At 40.8% G+C, this 20,123-nt stretch overlaps 1 protein-coding gene across 3 annotated transcripts in view; it reads left to right on the top strand.

Annotated features, from left to right (window-relative positions):
• LOC121009418 (cytochrome P450 2G1-like) overlaps positions 1-19,570 on the top strand; it is a 130,878-nt gene extending 111,308 nt beyond the window's left edge. For 2 of the 3 annotated variants that reach the window (XM_040442527.1, XM_040442526.1), the window contains exons 2-9: positions 1,064-1,226; positions 3,799-3,948; positions 5,327-5,487; positions 7,092-7,268; positions 9,066-9,207; positions 16,470-16,657; positions 18,031-18,172; positions 19,156-19,570. In XM_040442527.1, the coding sequence (XP_040298461.1) occupies positions 1,064-1,226; positions 3,799-3,948; positions 5,327-5,487; positions 7,092-7,268; positions 9,066-9,207; positions 16,470-16,657; positions 18,031-18,172; positions 19,156-19,340 (1,308 nt within the window). In that variant the 3' untranslated portion in view covers positions 19,341-19,570. Of the gene's footprint in view, positions 1-1,063; positions 1,227-3,798; positions 3,949-5,326; positions 5,488-7,091; positions 7,269-9,065; positions 9,208-16,469; positions 16,658-18,030; positions 18,177-19,155 lie in introns of all 3 variants that reach the window. The other variant, XM_040442528.1, reaches the window with a different exon arrangement.
• Positions 19,571-20,123: the final 553 nt, after the last annotated feature.

The raw sequence follows: 20,123 nt of genomic DNA, 5'->3' as shown, positions 1-20,123 counted from the left end.
TGGCTGTACTACTGTGGCTGTAGGTTGTAGATGTCCACTGTATGATGCAGACTTCTATACCTGTCTGCCCTCTGTTCATTTCTATGGGGCCGCCGAAAATAGCCGAGCGCTAACCATAGAAGTGAATGGAAGTGGTGGACAGTCATGCGCGGTGCGCTTCCATTGACTGCTATGGGGAGAGCACCAGAGTCCTCCAGCCACCACTTTACGAGGCTCTGTTTAGGAGATAAGACAATGGAGGCATATCCTAGCGATATGCCCCAATTGTCTGATATGAGATAACCCCTTTAAAAAAAAAAAAGGGGATGCCACACAATGGAAGGCATGGCCCTGTCCTAACTTTTTCGAGTTCATTGCTATCATGTTTTAAATGAGTTCAAAAAATTTCATGAAATGGTAAAGTGTCTCACTTTCAACATCTGATCTGTTTTCTCTCATCTATTGTCAGATCTATGAGATTGGAAACTCATTGCATTCTGTTTTTATTTACATGCATTTATATTTTCCAAATTTTTTGGAATTGAATTTGTATCATATAGGTTTCACCGAAAAATTCAAGGGATTGTCTACATTGGTCAACACAATTTTGTTAGAAGGGTTCATTGCCACTAAGCTGATTACAGGGTTTGCCGCAATTAGAAGTGAATTATGGAAACTCGGCATCAACTGCTAAATGTGCTTGCAGCACCACCACAGGGAAAATGAAGTATTTTACGGTGAACAGAATTTAATAGGTTAAATGAATACATGGACCTTTTTTTATCCTCCAGAGAGGTGCTCTTGGAGCTGTTCTCCAATCTAGTCACAAAAAGGGAGTCCTACCTCCCCCATTAACTCAGAATTCCCTGACAGCTTAATAGTGGTCCATGCAGAAATCATACCACACCTTATGAGATCCAGAAAGATTTTCCCAAACCTTGTAGGTAAGGAGATCTTGATCTCACTAGTCATGATCCTCTGCTTTGAGTATACATCTCCTGCTCAGACTTGTAATAGACTTGTGTAAAAACAGCCTACGGTATGTGTTACGTTCACTGTTTTTATGTTTTCTATGTTTCCCCAGTTGAGTGAGACATATGGACCTGTCTATACCCTCTACATGGCCAACATTCGTACTATAGTACTGATTGGGTACGATGCTGTAAAGGAAGCATTGGTGGACCGCAGCGATGCATTTACTGATAGAGGAGACATAGGAACAGGAGAGTTTTTTTCTAAAGATTTTGGTAAGTTGATATAGTAAATGACTAACATAAAAAAACATCATTTGTTTTATTTGACTTCAGTGTGAATTACTTCATACTACTGTGCAGAAGCCATCCATCTCTGGTAATATTTGTAATACTGTACTGAAGGGGGTCATTATTTAAAGTGCTTAACAGTGTTAAATGATATTTCTCATACAGCACATATAAGACAAATAACAATGTGGGGGGTTTATGCAGGTACAGTCTGGCCATAGACAGTACAAGGTCATTTCCTGGTGGGCTGGTACATAATTATCTGATGTTCTCAGTGCTAATTAATGCTGGAGCATCGGGTACTTACAGTATTTATCTGGTTGACGACTGCTGGTGTCCTGAATTAAATTGTATCACCGTCCTCAGGATGAAGCAGCTGGTGCTGACCACCATTAAAAGGCAGAGTACAAGCAACCCAGACGTGCGACGTTTCGGCTACTCCTTAGCCCTTCTCAAGCCTATTGAGAATGGCAGTATTATAAGTTGCACTATGGTATTGCTGACCCCCTACTTTTGCCGCCCTGCCTTTGGTCCATTTTAGAGCCACCTACATCGAGCCGTTTTTTATAGATTTTTTTTTTCCAGTTTCCAGTCTGCTTCTGGATGTATGGCTATTTCACGAGCAGATTTTTCTTTCTATAACCGATTTATCAGGTTCTGCTTTCTTGGTTACTCTGAATTTCTTTATGTGGTGTCCTCCCTGCTTGGTACCTTGAGGTTTACTATATAATTCAGATATAAAAAAATATATATATTTCTTGAGAAACAGAAAGCAAAGACAGACAAAATTTGTATTTATACAGTACATTTTTGGTTAAGCCACCGTTTCTTTTTCCATTCTTCTGTGTTCCTTTATACCTTGCACACTTTGACAGTGACCACTTTGTGTGACATGCTATAATAGTGTCCCCACATAGTGATTGGGCCTCCTTTGTTCCCCTTCACAGTATTTAAGCCCCTTCAGTGCTCCCTTAGAGTTTCCCTTACAATAAGAATTACCCCTTTGTGCTCCAAAACAGTAGTTATGACTCTGCAATAGCTATGCTCTCTTTTCACCCTCTCACACAAACAATGCAACCTTGGTGCCCCTCTCACAATAGTGTTGCCCCATTAGTTCTCCATTACAGTAATGTTTCTCCCTTAGTGTCTTTTCTCAACAGTGTTGCCCCCTCACAAAAGCTTTTCTCCTTTAGTGCCCCCTCACTAAGAGGGCAACATTAATGTGAGGGGGCACCTCACAATTGTGTTGATCTCTTAGTTCCACCTTTACAATAGTGTTGCCCTCTTAGTGACCCCCTTACAATAGTGATACCCCTGTAGTTTCAAAACAATAAACTAGGAAATTCACCTGGCCCCAATAATCAGAGCACATCATCCTCTGGCTTGTGCTCTCTCCTGTTCAGCTCAGCAGATGCAATGACATTACTGCATCATGCTTGCCTGTGGCAGAGGGTAAAGGACAGGAACATGGTAGAACAGGGAGCTGATGTCACCCTGCTTCAACAAAGTTTTCGACTGTATCTGTGTGTTGAGGATGTAGATGCAGTTGAAAGTGGGACATGCTGCATCCCTCATGGGACTGAAGGGCAGTCGCTGAAATCTGTCCCTGTCCCACCAGATTCAGGACAATTGAGAGGCATGGAGACCAAGAAAAGTCTACATTATCTGCATTAGCATTTACCCCCATATGTTAGAAAACTACAACTCCTTACATATCCAGGCAGCAGCTGGCTTTTAGGGAAGGCTGAGAGGTGTAGTTTATCAGCAGGTAGAGGTCACAGGAGAACACTGTCCAATATTTTGATTTCCACTGCATTTGCCTATATTTGCAGTGAAATAACATTCTTGGTTCTGTGTTCAGGGATACACCTAGTTTTTCTCCTGCTTGAGGCAAAAACTGAAATCGCGCCACAACTCCCCAATGTCAATTTCTTAACCTAACCCCTTCCCTCCAGCCCTACTCTTAAAGACATACTTGGAAAACATTACATAGAGAGCTACAAAACATACAGGGTAATAATCCCCCTTCTGCTGCCCCCCTCTTTCCCCTACCTGGTGCTGCCTGAGGCAATCGCATCACTTCACCTCATTGGTGGTGCACTCCTAGCTGTTTCGCCAACATTGACTGTTGCGCACACACAAGATGACCAATGTCCAAATGTAAGGCTTCCTGCGTGAAACACTCAGGCTCTGTTCACATCGGTATCAGAGAATCTGCCGCAGATTCAATCATATTTCATGGAAAAACTACTTTGGGGTCATACCAAGAAAACTCCATTAATCCTACCTGCTCTGGCCACTATAATGGTTCCTGCTATGAATGACAGTAGGTTGCTTGAAGAAGTCATCCATGTTTTTCTAATCCTAGCCCAGGGATGGGCAAACTGCGGCTCTCCTAGCTGTTGTAAAACTACAAATCCCATCATGCCCTGCTGCAGGCTAATAGCTATAGGCAGACTGGGCATACTGGGAGTTGTAGTTTTACAACAGCTGGAGAGCCGCACTTTGCCCATCCCTGTCCTAGCCAATTGCTTTAAATGTATACTTGAACTTACAGGGGTCATTGCAAGCAGTGGAGAAAGGTGGAAAATACTTCGTCGATTTTCTCTGACAACTTTGAGAAATTTTGGAATGGGAAAGAGGAGCATTGAAGAAAGAATCCAAGAAGAAGCCAGATTTCTTGCTGACAAATTAATGAAGGAAAAAGGTGTGTGAAGTTTCAAAATGTTTTATACTCTCAGGTCAGTCATCCAAAAGTTGGCCAGCAGCCATCTCCTTGAACACTCCAATAAACATGCATGCTTGGTTTCTGGGCGAATAAAAGATTTGGCATGTTGAAATCCAGCATGCTCAATCTTTCTTTCGCACCAAGATATGTGATAAGCAGACTGTCAATCTGCCAAATACTTGAGATTTGGGGCTAGCTGTAGTGAGATTGACATACTCTGTGTAGTAATTCTTAGCATTTTCCATGTTTTTCAAATGTGTGACTTACACTCACCTAAAGAATTATTAGAAACACCTGTTCTATTTCTCATTAATGCAATTATCTAGTAAACCAATCACATGGCAGTTGCTTCAATGCATTTAGGGGGGTGGTCCTGGTCAATACAATCTCCTGAACTTCAAACTGAATGTCAGAATGGGAAAGAAAGGTGATTTAAGCAATTTTGAGCGTGGCATGGTTGTTGGTGCCAGACGGGCCGGTCTGAGTATTTCACAATCTGCTCAGTTACTGGGATTTTCAAGCACAACCATTTCTAGGGTTTACAAAGAATGGTGTGAAAAGGGAAAAACATCCAGTATGCAGCAGTCCTGTGGGCGAAAATGCCTTGTGGATGCTAGAGGTCAGAGGAGAATGGGCCGACTGATTCAAGCTGATAGAAGAGCAACGTTGACTGAAATAACCACTCGTTACAACCGAGGTATGCAGCAAAGCATTTGTGAAGCCACAACACGCACAACCTTGAGGCGGATGGGCTACAACAGCAGGACCCCACCGGGTACCACTCATCTCCACTACAAATAGGAAAAAGAGGCTACAATTTGCACGAGCTCACCAAAATTGGACTGTTGAAGACTGGAAAAATGTTGCCTGGTCTGATGAGTCTCGATTTCTGTTGAGACATTCAAATGGTAGAGTCCGAATTTGGTGTAAACAGAATGAGAACATGTATCCATCCTCTGATGGCTACTTCCAGCAGGATAATGCACCATGTCACAAAGCTCGAATCATTTCAAATTGGTTTCTTGAACATGACAATGAGTTCACTGTACTAAAATGGCCCCCACAGTCACCAGATCTCAACCCAATAGAGCATCTTTGGGATGTGGTGGAACGGGAGCTTCGTGCCCTGGATGTGCATCCCTCAAATCTCCATCAACTGCAAGATGCTATCCTATCAATATGGGCCAACATTTCTAAAGAATGCTATCAGCACCTTGTTGAATCAATGCCACGTAGAATTAAGGCAGTTCTGAAGGCAAAAGGGGGTCCAACACCGGGTGTTCCTAATAATTCTTTAGGTGAGTGTATATCATATGGTTAAAGCCGTGACTGACCATCTTTTTATTTTGAATAACAGATGCTCCAATTGACCCCACATATGCTCTACGGCTCGCTGTTTCCAATGTCATTTGCTCGGTTGTGTTTGGTGAAAGATTTGACTATGAAGACCAAAAATACTTGACTCTCTTGTCATATGTTCATGATCTTCTCCAGTTGTTCAACAGTCGTCCAGGGCAGGTAAGCATTACGAAATATCTGCCACAAATCACTAGTCAGACCACACGTTGAGTATTGAGTAATATTTTGGGCACCAATGCACAAGAAATACAAAGAAGATCTAGAAAGGGTTCAGAGGAGGGCAACTAAAGTAATAACTGGAATGAGTGAACTACAATATCCGGAAAGATTATGAAAAATATATTTTTTTTAGTTTAGAAAAAAGATAACTGAGGGATAATTTACTAACTATGTATAACTACTGTATATCAGGGGTCAGTACAGAGATCTCTCCCATGATCTATTTATACACAGGACTGTGACCGTGAAAACAGGACATCCTCTATGGCTAGAGGAAAGAAGGTTTCTACACAAACATAGAAGAGGATTCTATACGTTAAGAGCAGTGAGACTATGGAGCTCTCTGCCTGAGGAGGTGGTGATGGTGAACTCATGAGAGACCAGGAGAGGCCTGGATTTATTTCTGGAGTGTAATAATATTACTGGTTATAGTAACTAGAATTCTGGAGAAGGTTTGTTGATCCAGGGAGTTATTTGATTGCCTGATTGGAGTCGGAAAGGAATGGTTTCCCTTAAAATGAGAAAAAATTTCTTCTCCCTTATGAGTGATTTTTGCCTTCCTGTGGATCAAATTTGCAGGAAATCAAGCCTACCCGGATGGACATATGTATTTTTTTATCCTTAAACTTTGATACTATGTTAGGTATATGGGTGCAATGTAAGTAATGTAAATTTACAAGAATTATAGGGTTTCACTGCTCACATGGTTTAAAGTAAACTGCCTGGTGCCCATTTCCTATATCTATTCTATATATCCTATTGGTCTGTTTAGACTGAGAATATAGTAATATATAATTATGGATGCATCTATTATCGGATGTCTGGACACTTTGGTTTGAATCAGAGATTCTCGCAGCCTTGGCACAAAATTTGAACAGAACATCTTCAAAGAAGCTATTATAATAAGGGAGATTTGCAGATAGTCTTGATTAATATAGCCTATAATATTGTGTCTGCAATTTTTATAAAGGGGTGTACCTATGTGGCAGAGGTAACAGTTGCCCCCAGGTCAAGGTGTTAGCCCACTGAGCTACAAATATAATGAGACACAGGTATTATAAATGGCACATGGCAGGTGAGAACTGGCTCTCAGGAGTTACAAGGTATTCCTCAGCATGCAAACCTATGTGTATCCATGGTTACAGACTAAAACAAGCCTGTTGTAGTTTAATATTGTGATCATATGCCCTTTGATCAGCCCTCATCGTCTTGGATTTGCCAGCTTAGCAAGAAATAAGGAAAAAATAATAGCATGACTGCAGGATCAGACCAGACAAGGTTTATTTGTACTCTGTAACCATGGAAATACACAAGACAGCATAAAAGCTGTAGACACAAAATATATTTTTTCAATCAAGACTATCTGCAAAGATAGAATTTTTTATTTTATTTTAGATGCACTGTGGCAATACAAAATATATTGTAAAAGTATGCATACAAAATATTGAACTATGAAATGAATGTAAATATCACACTCATGCAACAGAAGAATATTAATGCTGATTTTTTTCTATCACACTTTTTCCACACTTTTTCTCAATTAGCTTTTTAACATGTTCCCAACCATGATGGCCTACATTCCTGGTCCTCACCAAGGGATCTTCAAAATTGTAAACAACCTGAAACAATTTATTAAGGATGCAATGAAAAGCCACCGAGCCACCCTAGATGAGAACTGCCCTCGAGACTTCATAGACTGCTTCCTCATGAAGATGGAAGAGGTGAGTTTATAGATTATTAAAATAGCTATCGTGTAAGTCATTGTTTCACCATTTAAACCGCCAGGACAACTTAGCCAAGCCAGTACCTCATCTGCAGACTGGTGTTTCAGGATGATTGCAGAGCAGATAAAACTGGGTGAGATGCCTTTGTCAAGATCAAGGAGGTATTATTTATTTTTGTTGAGAGCAACAAATAGATGTAAGGAGTCTAATTAACTTATTAGACACTCTCCACAGGGAGAATTAGTATCTCATGGACTTTTGAGATAAAATATTTGTAGGGAGTCCATAAAAAGTTCAAGTATAAGATCTTTAAGCAATCGTTCTATTCAGGGCCGTCTTTAATATTGATTGGACCCTGGGCAAAAATTTACTTGGGCCCCCTGGATCCCGCCTTCCCACACCTTAGCAGGCAATCACGCCCTCCATCACAACACACACACAAAAATCCACACATCTGCTAGAGTACAGTGAATGACTGTAAATAGTTCCAGTGCTGAAGACTCCAGCGGCTCAGGATCAGTGCTCTGGGCAGCTGGGCTCAGGCTGGAAGTGGGCACCGCTCTGCAGGAAGGAGACCAGGGCTCGGCTCACCCTAGTGTTCCAGTGCACCCCAACACCCTACAGTATGCAGTATAGCACCCTATAGTATACAGCACCCCACAGTATGCAGTATAGCACCCTATAGTATACAGCAACCCACAGTATGCAGTATAGCACCCTATAGTATACAGCACCACACAGTATGTAGTATAGCACCCCACACTATACAGTACCCCACAGTATATAGTAGAGCAGTATAGCAGCCCACAGTATACAGCACCACACAGTATGTAGTATAGCACCCCACACTATACAGTACGCCACAGTATATAGTAGAGCAGTATAGCAGCCCACAGTATACAACACCTCACAGTATACAGTAGAGCAGTATAGCACCTCACCGTATACAGCACCCCAAACTATACACGATACAGCACCCCACACTATACAGTACAGCAGTATAGCACTCCACAATATACTGCACCCACAGTATACAGTATACAGACCCCCACAGTATACAGTACAGCAGTATAGCACTCCACAATATACAGCACCCACAGTATACAGCACCCCACAGTATATAGTACAGCAGTATAGCACTCCACAATATACAGCACCCATAGTATACAGCCCCCCACACTATACAGTACAGCAGTATAGCACTCCACAATATACAGCACCCACAGTATACAGTATACAGCCCCCCACAGTATACAGGCCCCCACACTATACAGCACCCCACTATACAGTAGTTTACAGTATATTAGCATAACAGCCCCTGTCACCTTTTTCTGATTGAATCTTCACAAAAAAAGCTCCACAGTTAAGGCAAACTTCTACAGCAACACTCCTGGTAGAAAGGACATTGATGACCTCATAGCCATGTGACCAGTAATATTGCTAGGTTACTGGTTACATGGTGATGATGTCATCTAAGGTCCTAGAGAATCACAGCTCTCACAGTACGCTGCCTGGAGTGCCGGCAGGCCTGGCATTGCAGCACCCCCTGTGTAGCTGACAGCCTGACACCCAGGGCAGTGGCTAGCAGGGCTCAAGAGGCAGCTGCCTTGGGCCCCCCAGGAGCAACTGGGCCTGGGGCAGCTGCCCCTTTTGCCCCTTGTTAAAGACGGCCCTGGTTCTATTGATTGCCATGGAAAACATTGCACTTTTTCTTTACTTCTATTTTATCTAAAAACCTTTGGGGGCTTTGATAATGTTTTACAATTAAAATAATGGTTATTTAAATTATTTTAGGAAAAAAGTAATCCAGCCACAGAATTTCATGAAGAGAACTTACAGGCAACAATATTAGACTTATTCTTTGCTGGAACTGAGACTTCAAGTTTGACACTGAGATACAGTTTACTTATACTCATGAAATATCCCGAAATACAAGGTAAAATCACACTATTTTTCACAACACGTAGATCTGAGGATGCCGAAATGACACTAGTATTACATAGTAACATGGTTTGTAAGGCCGAAAGACATTAAGTACATCCAGTTCAACCTGTTGTCTTTGAGAGCTATTTTTTAAGTCACACACTGTGTTATACAAAAAAAGTGTCCTGTCCTGAATAAGCGGTTCAAATATTATGCCTTAATAGGAGCATTTATTTGCCTGTATTTATATACACACAGTATATATACACAGTGTGGGAAGCACTTGTCCTGAACAAGCATCCAAAAATAATGCCTTAATGGGGGTAAATGCCTGCTCCTGTATATACTCACACAGTTGCTAATGTCAAAAGAAACAGTGGCTTGTTCTGAACAAGTTTTAAAAAATTATCCTTTCAGTCCTTTTTTAGAAGCAGTGCAGTGTGGATGTGGAAGAGGTAAGCTGTGTAGATATATTAGTGGCAGCAATAGTAGCAGTAGCAGCACAGCATGGGACAGACAAGACAGTATAAGTGCTGCTGGCAGACTTAATGGTAGAGGTAATGGTGGAGTAGCAACTGTTGCAGCGGAAGCAGCACCATTCATGCAGCATTGAACATGATGGTAGGCAGATAGTGGCAGTGTTATGATCAGGCCAATGGTAAAAAGCTACTGTCAGCATGGTGGATCTATATATCAGCTGCAGGTGTGGGAAAAATACTCCCAGATTCATGCCTCATTGACTTTGACAAATGTGATGTTTTATGCACTTGTGGAGGACAAGGTTGTCCATTTGGGTGTGAGGACGCCATATCAGAACCTAAAAAATCCTCTCTGAGATGACAATGGAGGCTGGACAAGACAGTAGAGTGTAAACTGATCCAGTTCCAGCCACTGTTCCAATCTCCCTGCAATTCCCTATCTCTAGTATGATTACAGCGATACCCCATATGTATAGGTTTTTTATGTCTAAATAGTGTAAAAATAAATGTAAACTTTGAAAAACTTTTTTTTTATATATTGCCATATTCTGACCCCCATACATTTTTATAGTTATATCTACTGTGCTGTGTGGGGGCTAATTTTTTTGCGGAACAATCTGTAGTTTTTATTGATACCATTTTGACATGTTTGTGACTTTGTGATCACATTTTATTACATTTTTTTGGGTAGGAGAACTAATAAAAAAATGACAAATTGACCATTTTGCACCTTTTTTCCATTACGCCATTCGCCATATCGGAAAAATAATTTTATATATCTTAACCCCTTAAGGACCTGTGACGTACATGTATGTCATATCTGGATGGGACTTAAAGGCCAGTGACATACATGTATATCACAAGGTCCGCTGGGCCCTGGGGCACGATCGTGGGGGAATCGGGGAACCATAGCTGTACTTACCGGCAGGCATCCATACCGGGTAAGGGCAGCATGGTGCTGCACCGCCCCCCTGCAGCTCCAAGCAGTGCGATTGGCTGGTTAATGAAGACAGGCACATCGCAGTTCCAGAAGCTGTATATGCAGCGTCCGTACATGCGTCTGGGGTTGTTTTTAAGTAAATTTGTCGTAGAATTAATTGAGTCCAGACCTTGTATATAGTTGTTAGCAGCTTTACTTGAAAAAACTTTCATCAGAAAAACAATCTTCCAACATTTGCTTGGTTACCAGAAGGTCTTAGCATAAAATGTCAGGCAATAGAAATCTCGGCTTTGCTATGCAGACAGGCTTAAATAGGAACTTTTCTTTTGCTGTATGCTGAAGACCTGAAGGTCCTCTGCTGGCTAACTTTGCTTATCTGGGGTACTGTAATTTAGAACTTTTCCCTAGAAGGGGGTAAGCTGAACTAATCTCTGGCCAACTAGTCTTCTCCCTTCCTTAGCGAGAGTCAGAATGGAGAGTGGGTTCCATTCTCTCTAACAGTAGCACTGTCAAGTCTGCTGCCACCTCTGGTGAACCAGGTACATTACATGAACACAACATTTTCAAACATAGGAAATGCACAATATGGAGGACCTGGGCAAAATATATAGAATGACACCGTACCAGCATGCACAGCTGTGGGGCGGGTTGAGGGGAGGTGACTGGTGCTGAACTGGTCAGCACTGGTCTCCTCCGAGATGAGGCAGGGGACACCTGTGTTTGGCATCCCCTGCCAGCGCTGTGATTGGCTGGAACAACGCTCCAAAAAGACCTGCAGTAAGTGGTAGTTATACTACAGTTTTTGCACTCACGCACGATCTGTGTGCGTTCGTGCTGCAGAGCACTGATCAGTAGTGTGCTCATTTACATCTGCACATTTTAGATTTTTTTATTTTTTTATTTTTTGTGTGAAAAAAGACCTGCAGTTAGTAGTAGCTAGTTAGATATATATAAAAAATAAAATAAATAAATAAAATATATATATATGAATTTCAGTTTAGAATTTTGCATGAACGCACCATCTGCATGCCTGCATTTTGCAACTACTGAGCACCGATTAGCAGTGTCCATTACTGATTGCATCTGCTCAGTTTGCACTGCAAGTTTTTTTTTGTGCAGAAAATACTTTTTTTTTCTCCTTTTTTTTCTTCTAAAATTAATTTCAAATTTATTACAAGCCCCTTTACGTGTGAAAACACAACATACACACCTCACACAAAATAAAGGTTTACATATTTCACATGTCACACCCCAACAAAATAAAAATGGCCCGTCCGTCCCAACGTGTATACACAGCTGAAAAGGCATACACCATGCTTGCCTCCGATACTGAGTCTGCCAGTGAGGGAGAAGAGGATGCCACTTACCTCTACCCCATCATCATCCGCTGATGAGGGACCCTCTAGAAGGCACCCCAGGGTAGCAGGGGAGGCAGCCCCCCAGAGTGAACCCTTACGGACCCCACCCCCTGACTATTATCAGCCCCAAATTTCGGATTTTGAGGGTAGCTCCGGAATACAGATAGACTGTGCGGGCTTCACTGAACTAGATTTTTATTTAAAATCTTCTTCTCTGAAGATTTTGTAAATTTAATGGTGGCCCAAACCAATTTATACGCCCAACTATTTATTGATCAGAACCCTACATCGCCATACGCTAGACCCCTAGTTTGGACCCCAGTAAGTGCAGAAGAGATGATGAAGTTTTGGGGACTCGTGCTGCATATGGGCGTTGTAAAAATTAACGTTAGACAATATTGGAGTTCGGACATTTTCTACCAGACTCCAATTTACAGTAACACCATGACCCGGAAGTGATTTGAGTCAATTAGGAAATTCCTACACTACAATGACAATGCACAGTGCCCACCACAAAACAACCTAACACTTGACCGTCTGTTCAAAGTTAGGCCTGTCATTGACCACTTTAACACCAAGTTTTCTGAGGTGTACAACCCAGATAAAAATGTCTGTGTAGATGAGTCCCTATTACTTTTAAAAGGGAGGATTAGATTCCGCCAGTACCTGCCTAGCAAACGGGCAAGGTATGGCATAAAGTTATACAAACTTTGTGAGAGTAGCTCCGGGTACACAAGTTCCGCATTTTGAAGGGAAAGATTCCTGGATAGAACCCCCAGAATTCCCCCACTTCCTAGGAGTTAGTGGGAAAATCGTGTGGAACTTACTGCACCCACTGCTGGATAAGGGTTACCACCTCTATGTGGATAACTATTATACCAGCATCCCCCTATTCATGTCCCTAACTGCCAGAGGTACTGTGGCTTGAGGCACATTACTCAAAAATCAGAGCCCTTCCTAGATCCCTGGTAGGGAAACCACTGAGAAAGGGTGAAAGCATGGCTCTCCTCCATGAGAACATGCTGGTGGTTAAGTACAAGGACAAGAGGGACGTACTTGTACTGACCACCATTCACACTAATGCTAGCTCCCCTGCTCCTGTACGAGGTACCACAACCACTACCCCCAAACCAATTTGTATCTTGGACTAAAACAGGCACACGGAAAGGGTGGATCTTTCAGATCAACTTCTGAAGCCCTACACGAAAAACGAAAGTGTGGTACAAAAAGCTGGCCGTTCACATTGTACAGATGGCAATGTGCAATGCGTACGTGCTTTTTCAATCTGCAGGCCACACAGGAACTTTCCTTCGGTTTCAAGAGGTGGTTATGAAGGCCGTAATTTTTCAAAGCAGGCCGGGGAGGGTCCAGTACTTCTGGAATTCATGGTGCCCGTGTTGCACCAGGGCAACATTTTCCAGGTCAAGTCCCCCAGACAGCAAGGAAGGGAAGGACCCAAAAAAGATGCAGGGTGTGTCACAAGGAGGATAAGGAAAGACACCATTTACCACTTCGAAACCTGCTCTGAAATACGTGGCCTGTGCATGCAGGAGTGTTTTAAAATCTACCACTCATCCATTGAATATTAATTTAATTTCATCCATGATGTACCCTGTAGTTTTACCACCTTATATCTCTGATTTAGTCCGCATCGCTTACAGATCCACTTTTCGCCAAACACTACATATTCATTTATGTGAAACACCTGTTAGGTCAAAAGTACCCTTTCCATCACTTAAAATGTTCGTACGGGGGTGCTCTTTCCAAAATGGGGTCACCTCTTGGGGTTTTTAATTTCTGGGGACCTCAGGAATTTCTTTTTATGTGACATGGCACCTAAAATCCATGTCTGCAAATTCAGGTCAGCCCAATTTACATTTAGTTGTTTGCCTGCGGTGCGCCCATACAGAAGGCTACAAGCACATATGGAGTGTTTACTGAATGGGATGAAAATGGGGAACATATACTGGGGTGTATTTTCTCCTTTAACCCCTTGTGAAAGTGAAAAACTGAGGTCTGCTAGTAATTTTTTATTTTCAGAAATGTGTGCTTTGAAATACTTTAACAAGTGTTTCTGCCTTCTGTGAGACACCTGTTTGCTGAAAAGTACCCTTTCTACCACTTAAAATGTTCGTATGGGGGTGCTCTTTCCAAAATGGGGTTTTTAATTTCTGGGGACCTTAGGAATCTTTTAAATGCGACATGGCACCTAAATTCAATGTCTGCCAATTCAGGTCAGCAAAATCCATATTTAGCAGTTTGACTCTAGAGCTCTGCTGTGCGCCCATACATCATTTTTTTTAGCACATATGGGGTGTTTCCGTATTCGGGGGAAATGGGTAACAAAATGTGGGGTGCATTTTGTCATGGTACCCCTTCTGAAAGTGAAAAATGTGAGTGTAAAGCAACTTTTTCAGGAAAAAAAAAATTTTCCTTTTCACAATTTCACAATTTTTCCAATTCCTAATTCTGTAAAATGCCTGATGGGTTAAAGTGCTAAATACACACATTGAAATATTCCTTGAGGGGTGTAGTTTCAGAATGTGATACATTTTGGGGGGTTTCCACTGTGGGGCCACCTCAGGGTGTCTTCATATGCGACATAGCTCCCAATTACCATTCCAGCTACAGTAAATCCGCTCTCCAAAAGCCATATGGTGATCCTTCCACTCAGAAGCCTGCTGTGCGCCCATACATCATTTTTTGAGCACATATGGGGTGTTGCCGTATTTGGGGGGAAATGGGTAACAAAATATGTGGTGCATTTTGTCCTGTTACCCCTTGAGAAAGTGAAAAATGGGGGTGTAAAGCAACTTTTTCAGGAAAAAATTGCAATTTTTACTTTTCACAGCCAAGTGTTTCCTAATTCTGTGAAACAAATGAAACACATGATGAGTCAAAGTGCTCACTACGCACCTTGAAAGATTCCTTGAGGGATGTAGTTTCTGGAATGGTGTCACTTTTTTTTCCACTTTTGGGGGGTTTCCACTGTGGGGCCACCTCAAGGTGTCTTCATATGCGACATAGCTCCCAATTACCATTCCAGCTAAATCCACTCTCCAAAAGCCATATGGTGCTCCTTCTACTCTGGAGCCTGCTGTACGCCCATACATCAGTTTTTGAACACACATGTGTTTCTGTAAACTCCAGATTCAGAGTAATAGATTTTGAGTTTTGTTTGGCTGTTAACCCTTGATGTATTGCAGAAAAAAGAGATACAAATTTAAAATCTGCTAAAAAAAAATTTAAATTTTGAAATTTTATTCCCATTTTCCTTTAATTCTCGTGGGGCACCTAAAGGGTTAACAACATTTGTAAAAATCAGTTTTGAATAGCTTGAGGGGTGTAGCTTCTAAAATGGGGTGATTTATGGGTGATTTCTAATATATAAGCCCCACAAAGTTACTTCATAACTGAACTGGTCCTGAAATAATTGGGTTTTGGAAATTTCCCTTAAAATTTTAAGATTTGCTTCTAAACTTCTAAGCCTTTTAATGTCCCAAAAAATAAATAAATGTCATTTTCAAAATTATCCAAACATGAAGTAGACATATGGGGAATGTAAAAGTAATAACTATTTTTGGAGGTATTACTATCTATTATAAAAGGAAAACAAAAAAGACCAAGGGTGTCCAGATGGAAGATAGAGAACAGTGTCCACCTAATATAGTCACGAAGGACACCCGTAGCTGTAACTCGGTACTAGCTCCCGAGTGAAATAAGCGAAAAAACAAGAAAACGGAGCTCATGGTACCAAAAAGTAAAAATATATTTTATTAAATTATGACAAGATAAAACAATATAAATATAAGGAAAGAAGTAAATGATATGCCATTAAAAAGTGAATGGGAGCAGAAAAACAGCGCCACCCTGGGATAGCACACATATCAAATGTAGGAATTTTTTATATTGATCAATGGAATATACATGGTACAATGACCGACCAATGACCAGGGAAAAGTATGGTGGATATAATACACAGGTGAGTCAGCAGTCAAAAATGAACCCACATGGCAAGGTTTGTGTTGCAAGTGCAAAAAATAAGCAACAAACTACAATGAAAGCCAGGTTTAAGTATAACCTGTATTGAATGCCGTATGGGTAAAAAGAGGACGGGGACTCACCTGAAAAAGACTGTGTGCTATACCTCAGTATAAAACACACACCTATCTAACTAAATATGTCCTAGACTGTCCCCACAACACACTAAGATTCTGTATTTAGTGAGGGAAGATATCTCTGTATATGGCATGTGATGGAACATGGCAATATTTTCATAAGACTACATAAAAAAGGACTGTGTGTTTCTCATATTCAATGAGGCATATAGAAGTACGTTATTTGCAGCCATAGATTTTTATAGTCACATTATGAATCTGTGTTGTAACTAATTGCATATCACCTAAGTACTCATCAAAATCAGATAGTCTTCAGTTATTAGTTTGATTGTAGCTGCACTATGGATACAATTATACCAGGACTCTCTTTCTTTTTTTAGAGAAGATCTACAAAGAGATTGACAATGTAATCGGCAAAGAACGTAGTCCATCAATAGAAGATAAGAGTAAAATGCCGTATACAGAAGCTGTAATCCATGAGATCCAGAGATTTGCTGATATTGTCCCCTTAGGAGTACCCCATGCTGCCAGCAAAGACACAAGCTTCAGAGGATATCACATTCCAAAGGTACATTATGCTGGTCTTCTCAACCTATTAGTTCTTCACATATTCCTATCCTTTATGCTTACCAGTGTCGAGTGAAGTGCTACCCCCCTACCATTGAACCTCTCGGATACCACGTTCACTGCTGATCGTGGCATCTGATGTAAAAATGTAGGCCTTTTAGAGGTTAAGAAAAAAAACATTTCCCTAAAATTGCAGTAAAAAAGAAAAAAACATACATACATGATCCGTTTGAGTGCGATGAGGCCACTGTGGTCATCTTGATTGAAGAACCTGCGCAAAATCTTCCACCATGCGTGATCAAGTCATCACACTGGCCTGCGTCTTCAATCACGTGGGATCTCCAAACAAGATAGCCGTGGAAGCCTCTTCGCACTCAAATGGATCAGGTTTTTTTTTTACCGTTACCACAAAGCATGAGGAAATTTGGCTTTGTGGAAAATCGACTTTTCCCTGAAATTCGGATCGAAGTCCACTTCGGATACTTCGATTCTCTCAACCCTAATGCATACAAATGAAGGCCAATATTAAACTTTTACTGTTTAAAACCTTATATTATTCATATTAATAAGGTACCTATATGCATCATGGCAAATTAACATGAACTACCTTTGGGGAATATCCCTTCCTGCAGAAGGTGTGCGGATCTTCTCAGTGCCTTGGTTCATTTCTTGTTACCAACCATACTGTCAGAAAAACTATAGTCATGATCCAAAACCACAGCCAGCAAACTCAAAAAGTGCTACCAGGCTTACTTAACCACTCTGGCTGATAGGAAGCTAGGGGGACCTTTAGGTTCTTTACCAGGGCCTGCCATAAGGAATATTGGATTTGGCTGTTAGGGGCTCATGTAATGTCTGTGGAGTAAGGTAGCAGAAAGCTGGTGCAAGTTCATTAGAACAAACCTACAGAATGACCAGAGTGCAAAGAGTAGTAGATACTGTAAGTAGGGCGAGAACAAAGAGAGATGGATAGACTCAAAATAGTGGACAAGGGGTTAATCCAGAAAACGAGATATAGTTAGAATACCAACAGAATCAGTAGAAGCCAAACCAGCAGTTTAGAGGTAAATCCAGAAAACACACTATAGTCAGTTTACCAGGAGTTCAAATGAGTAGCACCTTTATCTGGAACCAGGACACAAAATCACAGGTAAGGGTAGCAGTGAGCAAAAGGATGAAATCCTCTACTTCAGCCAGAGACTGAACTAGAAACAGTCTCACAGATACATTGAATATCTGGGACTTGACTGGTCTGCATAGCAACCCTCCTAAAACAGCCATGCACTGTATCATGGCTGTAATTTCCTGACATAGACCTGACTTTTAACACTTCTGGTTTTACTAGATGTATATATTTCATACATTTACTTTCAGGGAACAATGGTGTTTCCAGTCCTGACTTCTGTTTTGAAAGACTCAAAACAATTCAAGAATCCAGAAGAATTTGATCCTGGACATTTTCTTAATGAGAATGGTTGTTTTAAGAAAAGTGATGCATTCATGCCATTCTCTACAGGTAAGTGATCATACATTGCCTATTAGTTCAGTGCTAACTAGAAAAAAGGATCTGTGAGCTATAAATGACAATGAGCTTTATACTAATCCAGGTTGCCATAGAAAAATATTTTGAGTGCTTCCTATTTTGATGCAGTTGGCACTTCTAAGTTCTGTTTTGGAAGACCAAGGACATGACTTGATAGAACATAGGAATCTATGACATCATTGGACTTTGCACACATCATATGCACACAAGACACAGGTTGCAGTCAAGTCATGGCTAGAAATTGAGCAGATGCAACATATGTGTAACATCTAACAGTCTTCAGCTAGTGTTCATGCTAGAAAAGTTGTTCTCATTTACCTCTTTGATATGGCCCATGGAAGAACATCAAAGAATACTAATGAACCAGAACTAACTTTGTCTTTAAGCTATCTCTTTTGCACACTATTATGACTTATTGAGTTGAGATAACTCATTTGATTTACCGGCAGTCCTATGGAATACTACCGATACTTCATGTCAAATCATGCTAAGTGACAGATTCCATGATACTGCATGGACAATCGTGATTCTGTTACATTTGATAATGTAATATACAGTAGAGTATAACAACTACAAATGTCAGTTACATTGGCCTTATAACAGTAATGGTTCCTATATCCTTATACATAAAATAGGCATGCTAATCCAAACCTCTTATTTTGTAAAAATTGTATGAAGAACTTAAGTGAACACATTTTTTCCATATTAGCTGTGATCTGTGATGGAACCCAGCAGTGTGTTCAATTACACTGCAGTGCCCCCACAGGAGAAAAGAAACATTACACAATACCCATTGAAACTTACTCTGCATACTGGTTTGTTGATGGGGGTACTGAACAGAAGTCTCCCCTCCTCTATTAACTCAGAATTGAGGCAATTAAAATGGCTTTTGTAAACCGGAGAACCTCTTTGTTTAGAGTGATTTCTAATTGTATGTGCTTGTTCTGTCTTCTCAGGTAAACGCATGTGTATGGGAGAAGGCCTGGCTCGCATGGAGCTCTTCCTCTTTCTAACCACCATACTGCAAAAGTTTACCTTGGAGCCCACTGTTGATAGAAAGAATTTGAGCATAAGACCAGAGCCCAAAACCAATGCTTCAAGACCTCATTCATACCAGATGAGGGTTGTCCCTCGTTTCTGAGTTCAGGACAAACTTCTTACATAAAAGAAGCCTAGAAGTTCTAGAATTTACTAACTAAGAAGGCAACTTAAATGTATGAAAGATATCAAGTAAAAAAAAACAATAGACTAGTTTCCACAAAATATCATATATCTTTTTTTTTTATTGATCATGTCTGGATTAACATAAACAATATAACATAATTCTCATTTTCTGTAATAATTCTGTGTTAAAAAAAACTTTAGACTGTATTGTGTCTCTTGTATGTAATATTTTTGTTTTTCATTTATTTTATTTTATTGAGGTTAGTATGCTACCTGGTATCTATGAAACAGTTTATTGCATTTTCTTCATGTGTCTATATCTGGTATATATGGTGAAGGCCTCATGCACATGACCGTATGTGTTTTGTGGTCAGCAGATCTGCAAAACATGAATCCGTTCCATGTGCATGCTGCCATGTTTTATGGACATATGGATGTGGACTGCACACTGTGTGCTGTCTACGTTTTTGTGGCCCAATTAAAAATAAATGGGTTCGCATCCAATCCCCATTTGTTGCAGATCAGATGCGGACCCATTCCTTTTTAATTGGGCCGCAAAGATGCAGACAGCATATGGTTTGTTGTCCACATCCATATGTCCATTTGGAAAATACGGTCCTGTGCATGAGGTCTATTGGTGGATTGTTGCACAATCAGTCTAATTTGTGATTGATCCACCATGTGGTAGTCAAACTTGATCTTATGTGTATGGTCAGCTTTAGCTTGATCTTATGTGTATGGTTAGCTTTAGGCAATGTTG

The sequence above is a fragment of the Bufo bufo genome, chromosome 8, assembly GCF_905171765.1.
Source record: "Bufo bufo chromosome 8, aBufBuf1.1, whole genome shotgun sequence".
Taxonomy (NCBI): Eukaryota; Metazoa; Chordata; class Amphibia; order Anura; family Bufonidae; genus Bufo; species Bufo bufo.
Note: the sequence above shows the minus strand (reverse complement) of the source record. Positions and strands in the feature narration are given on the sequence as shown.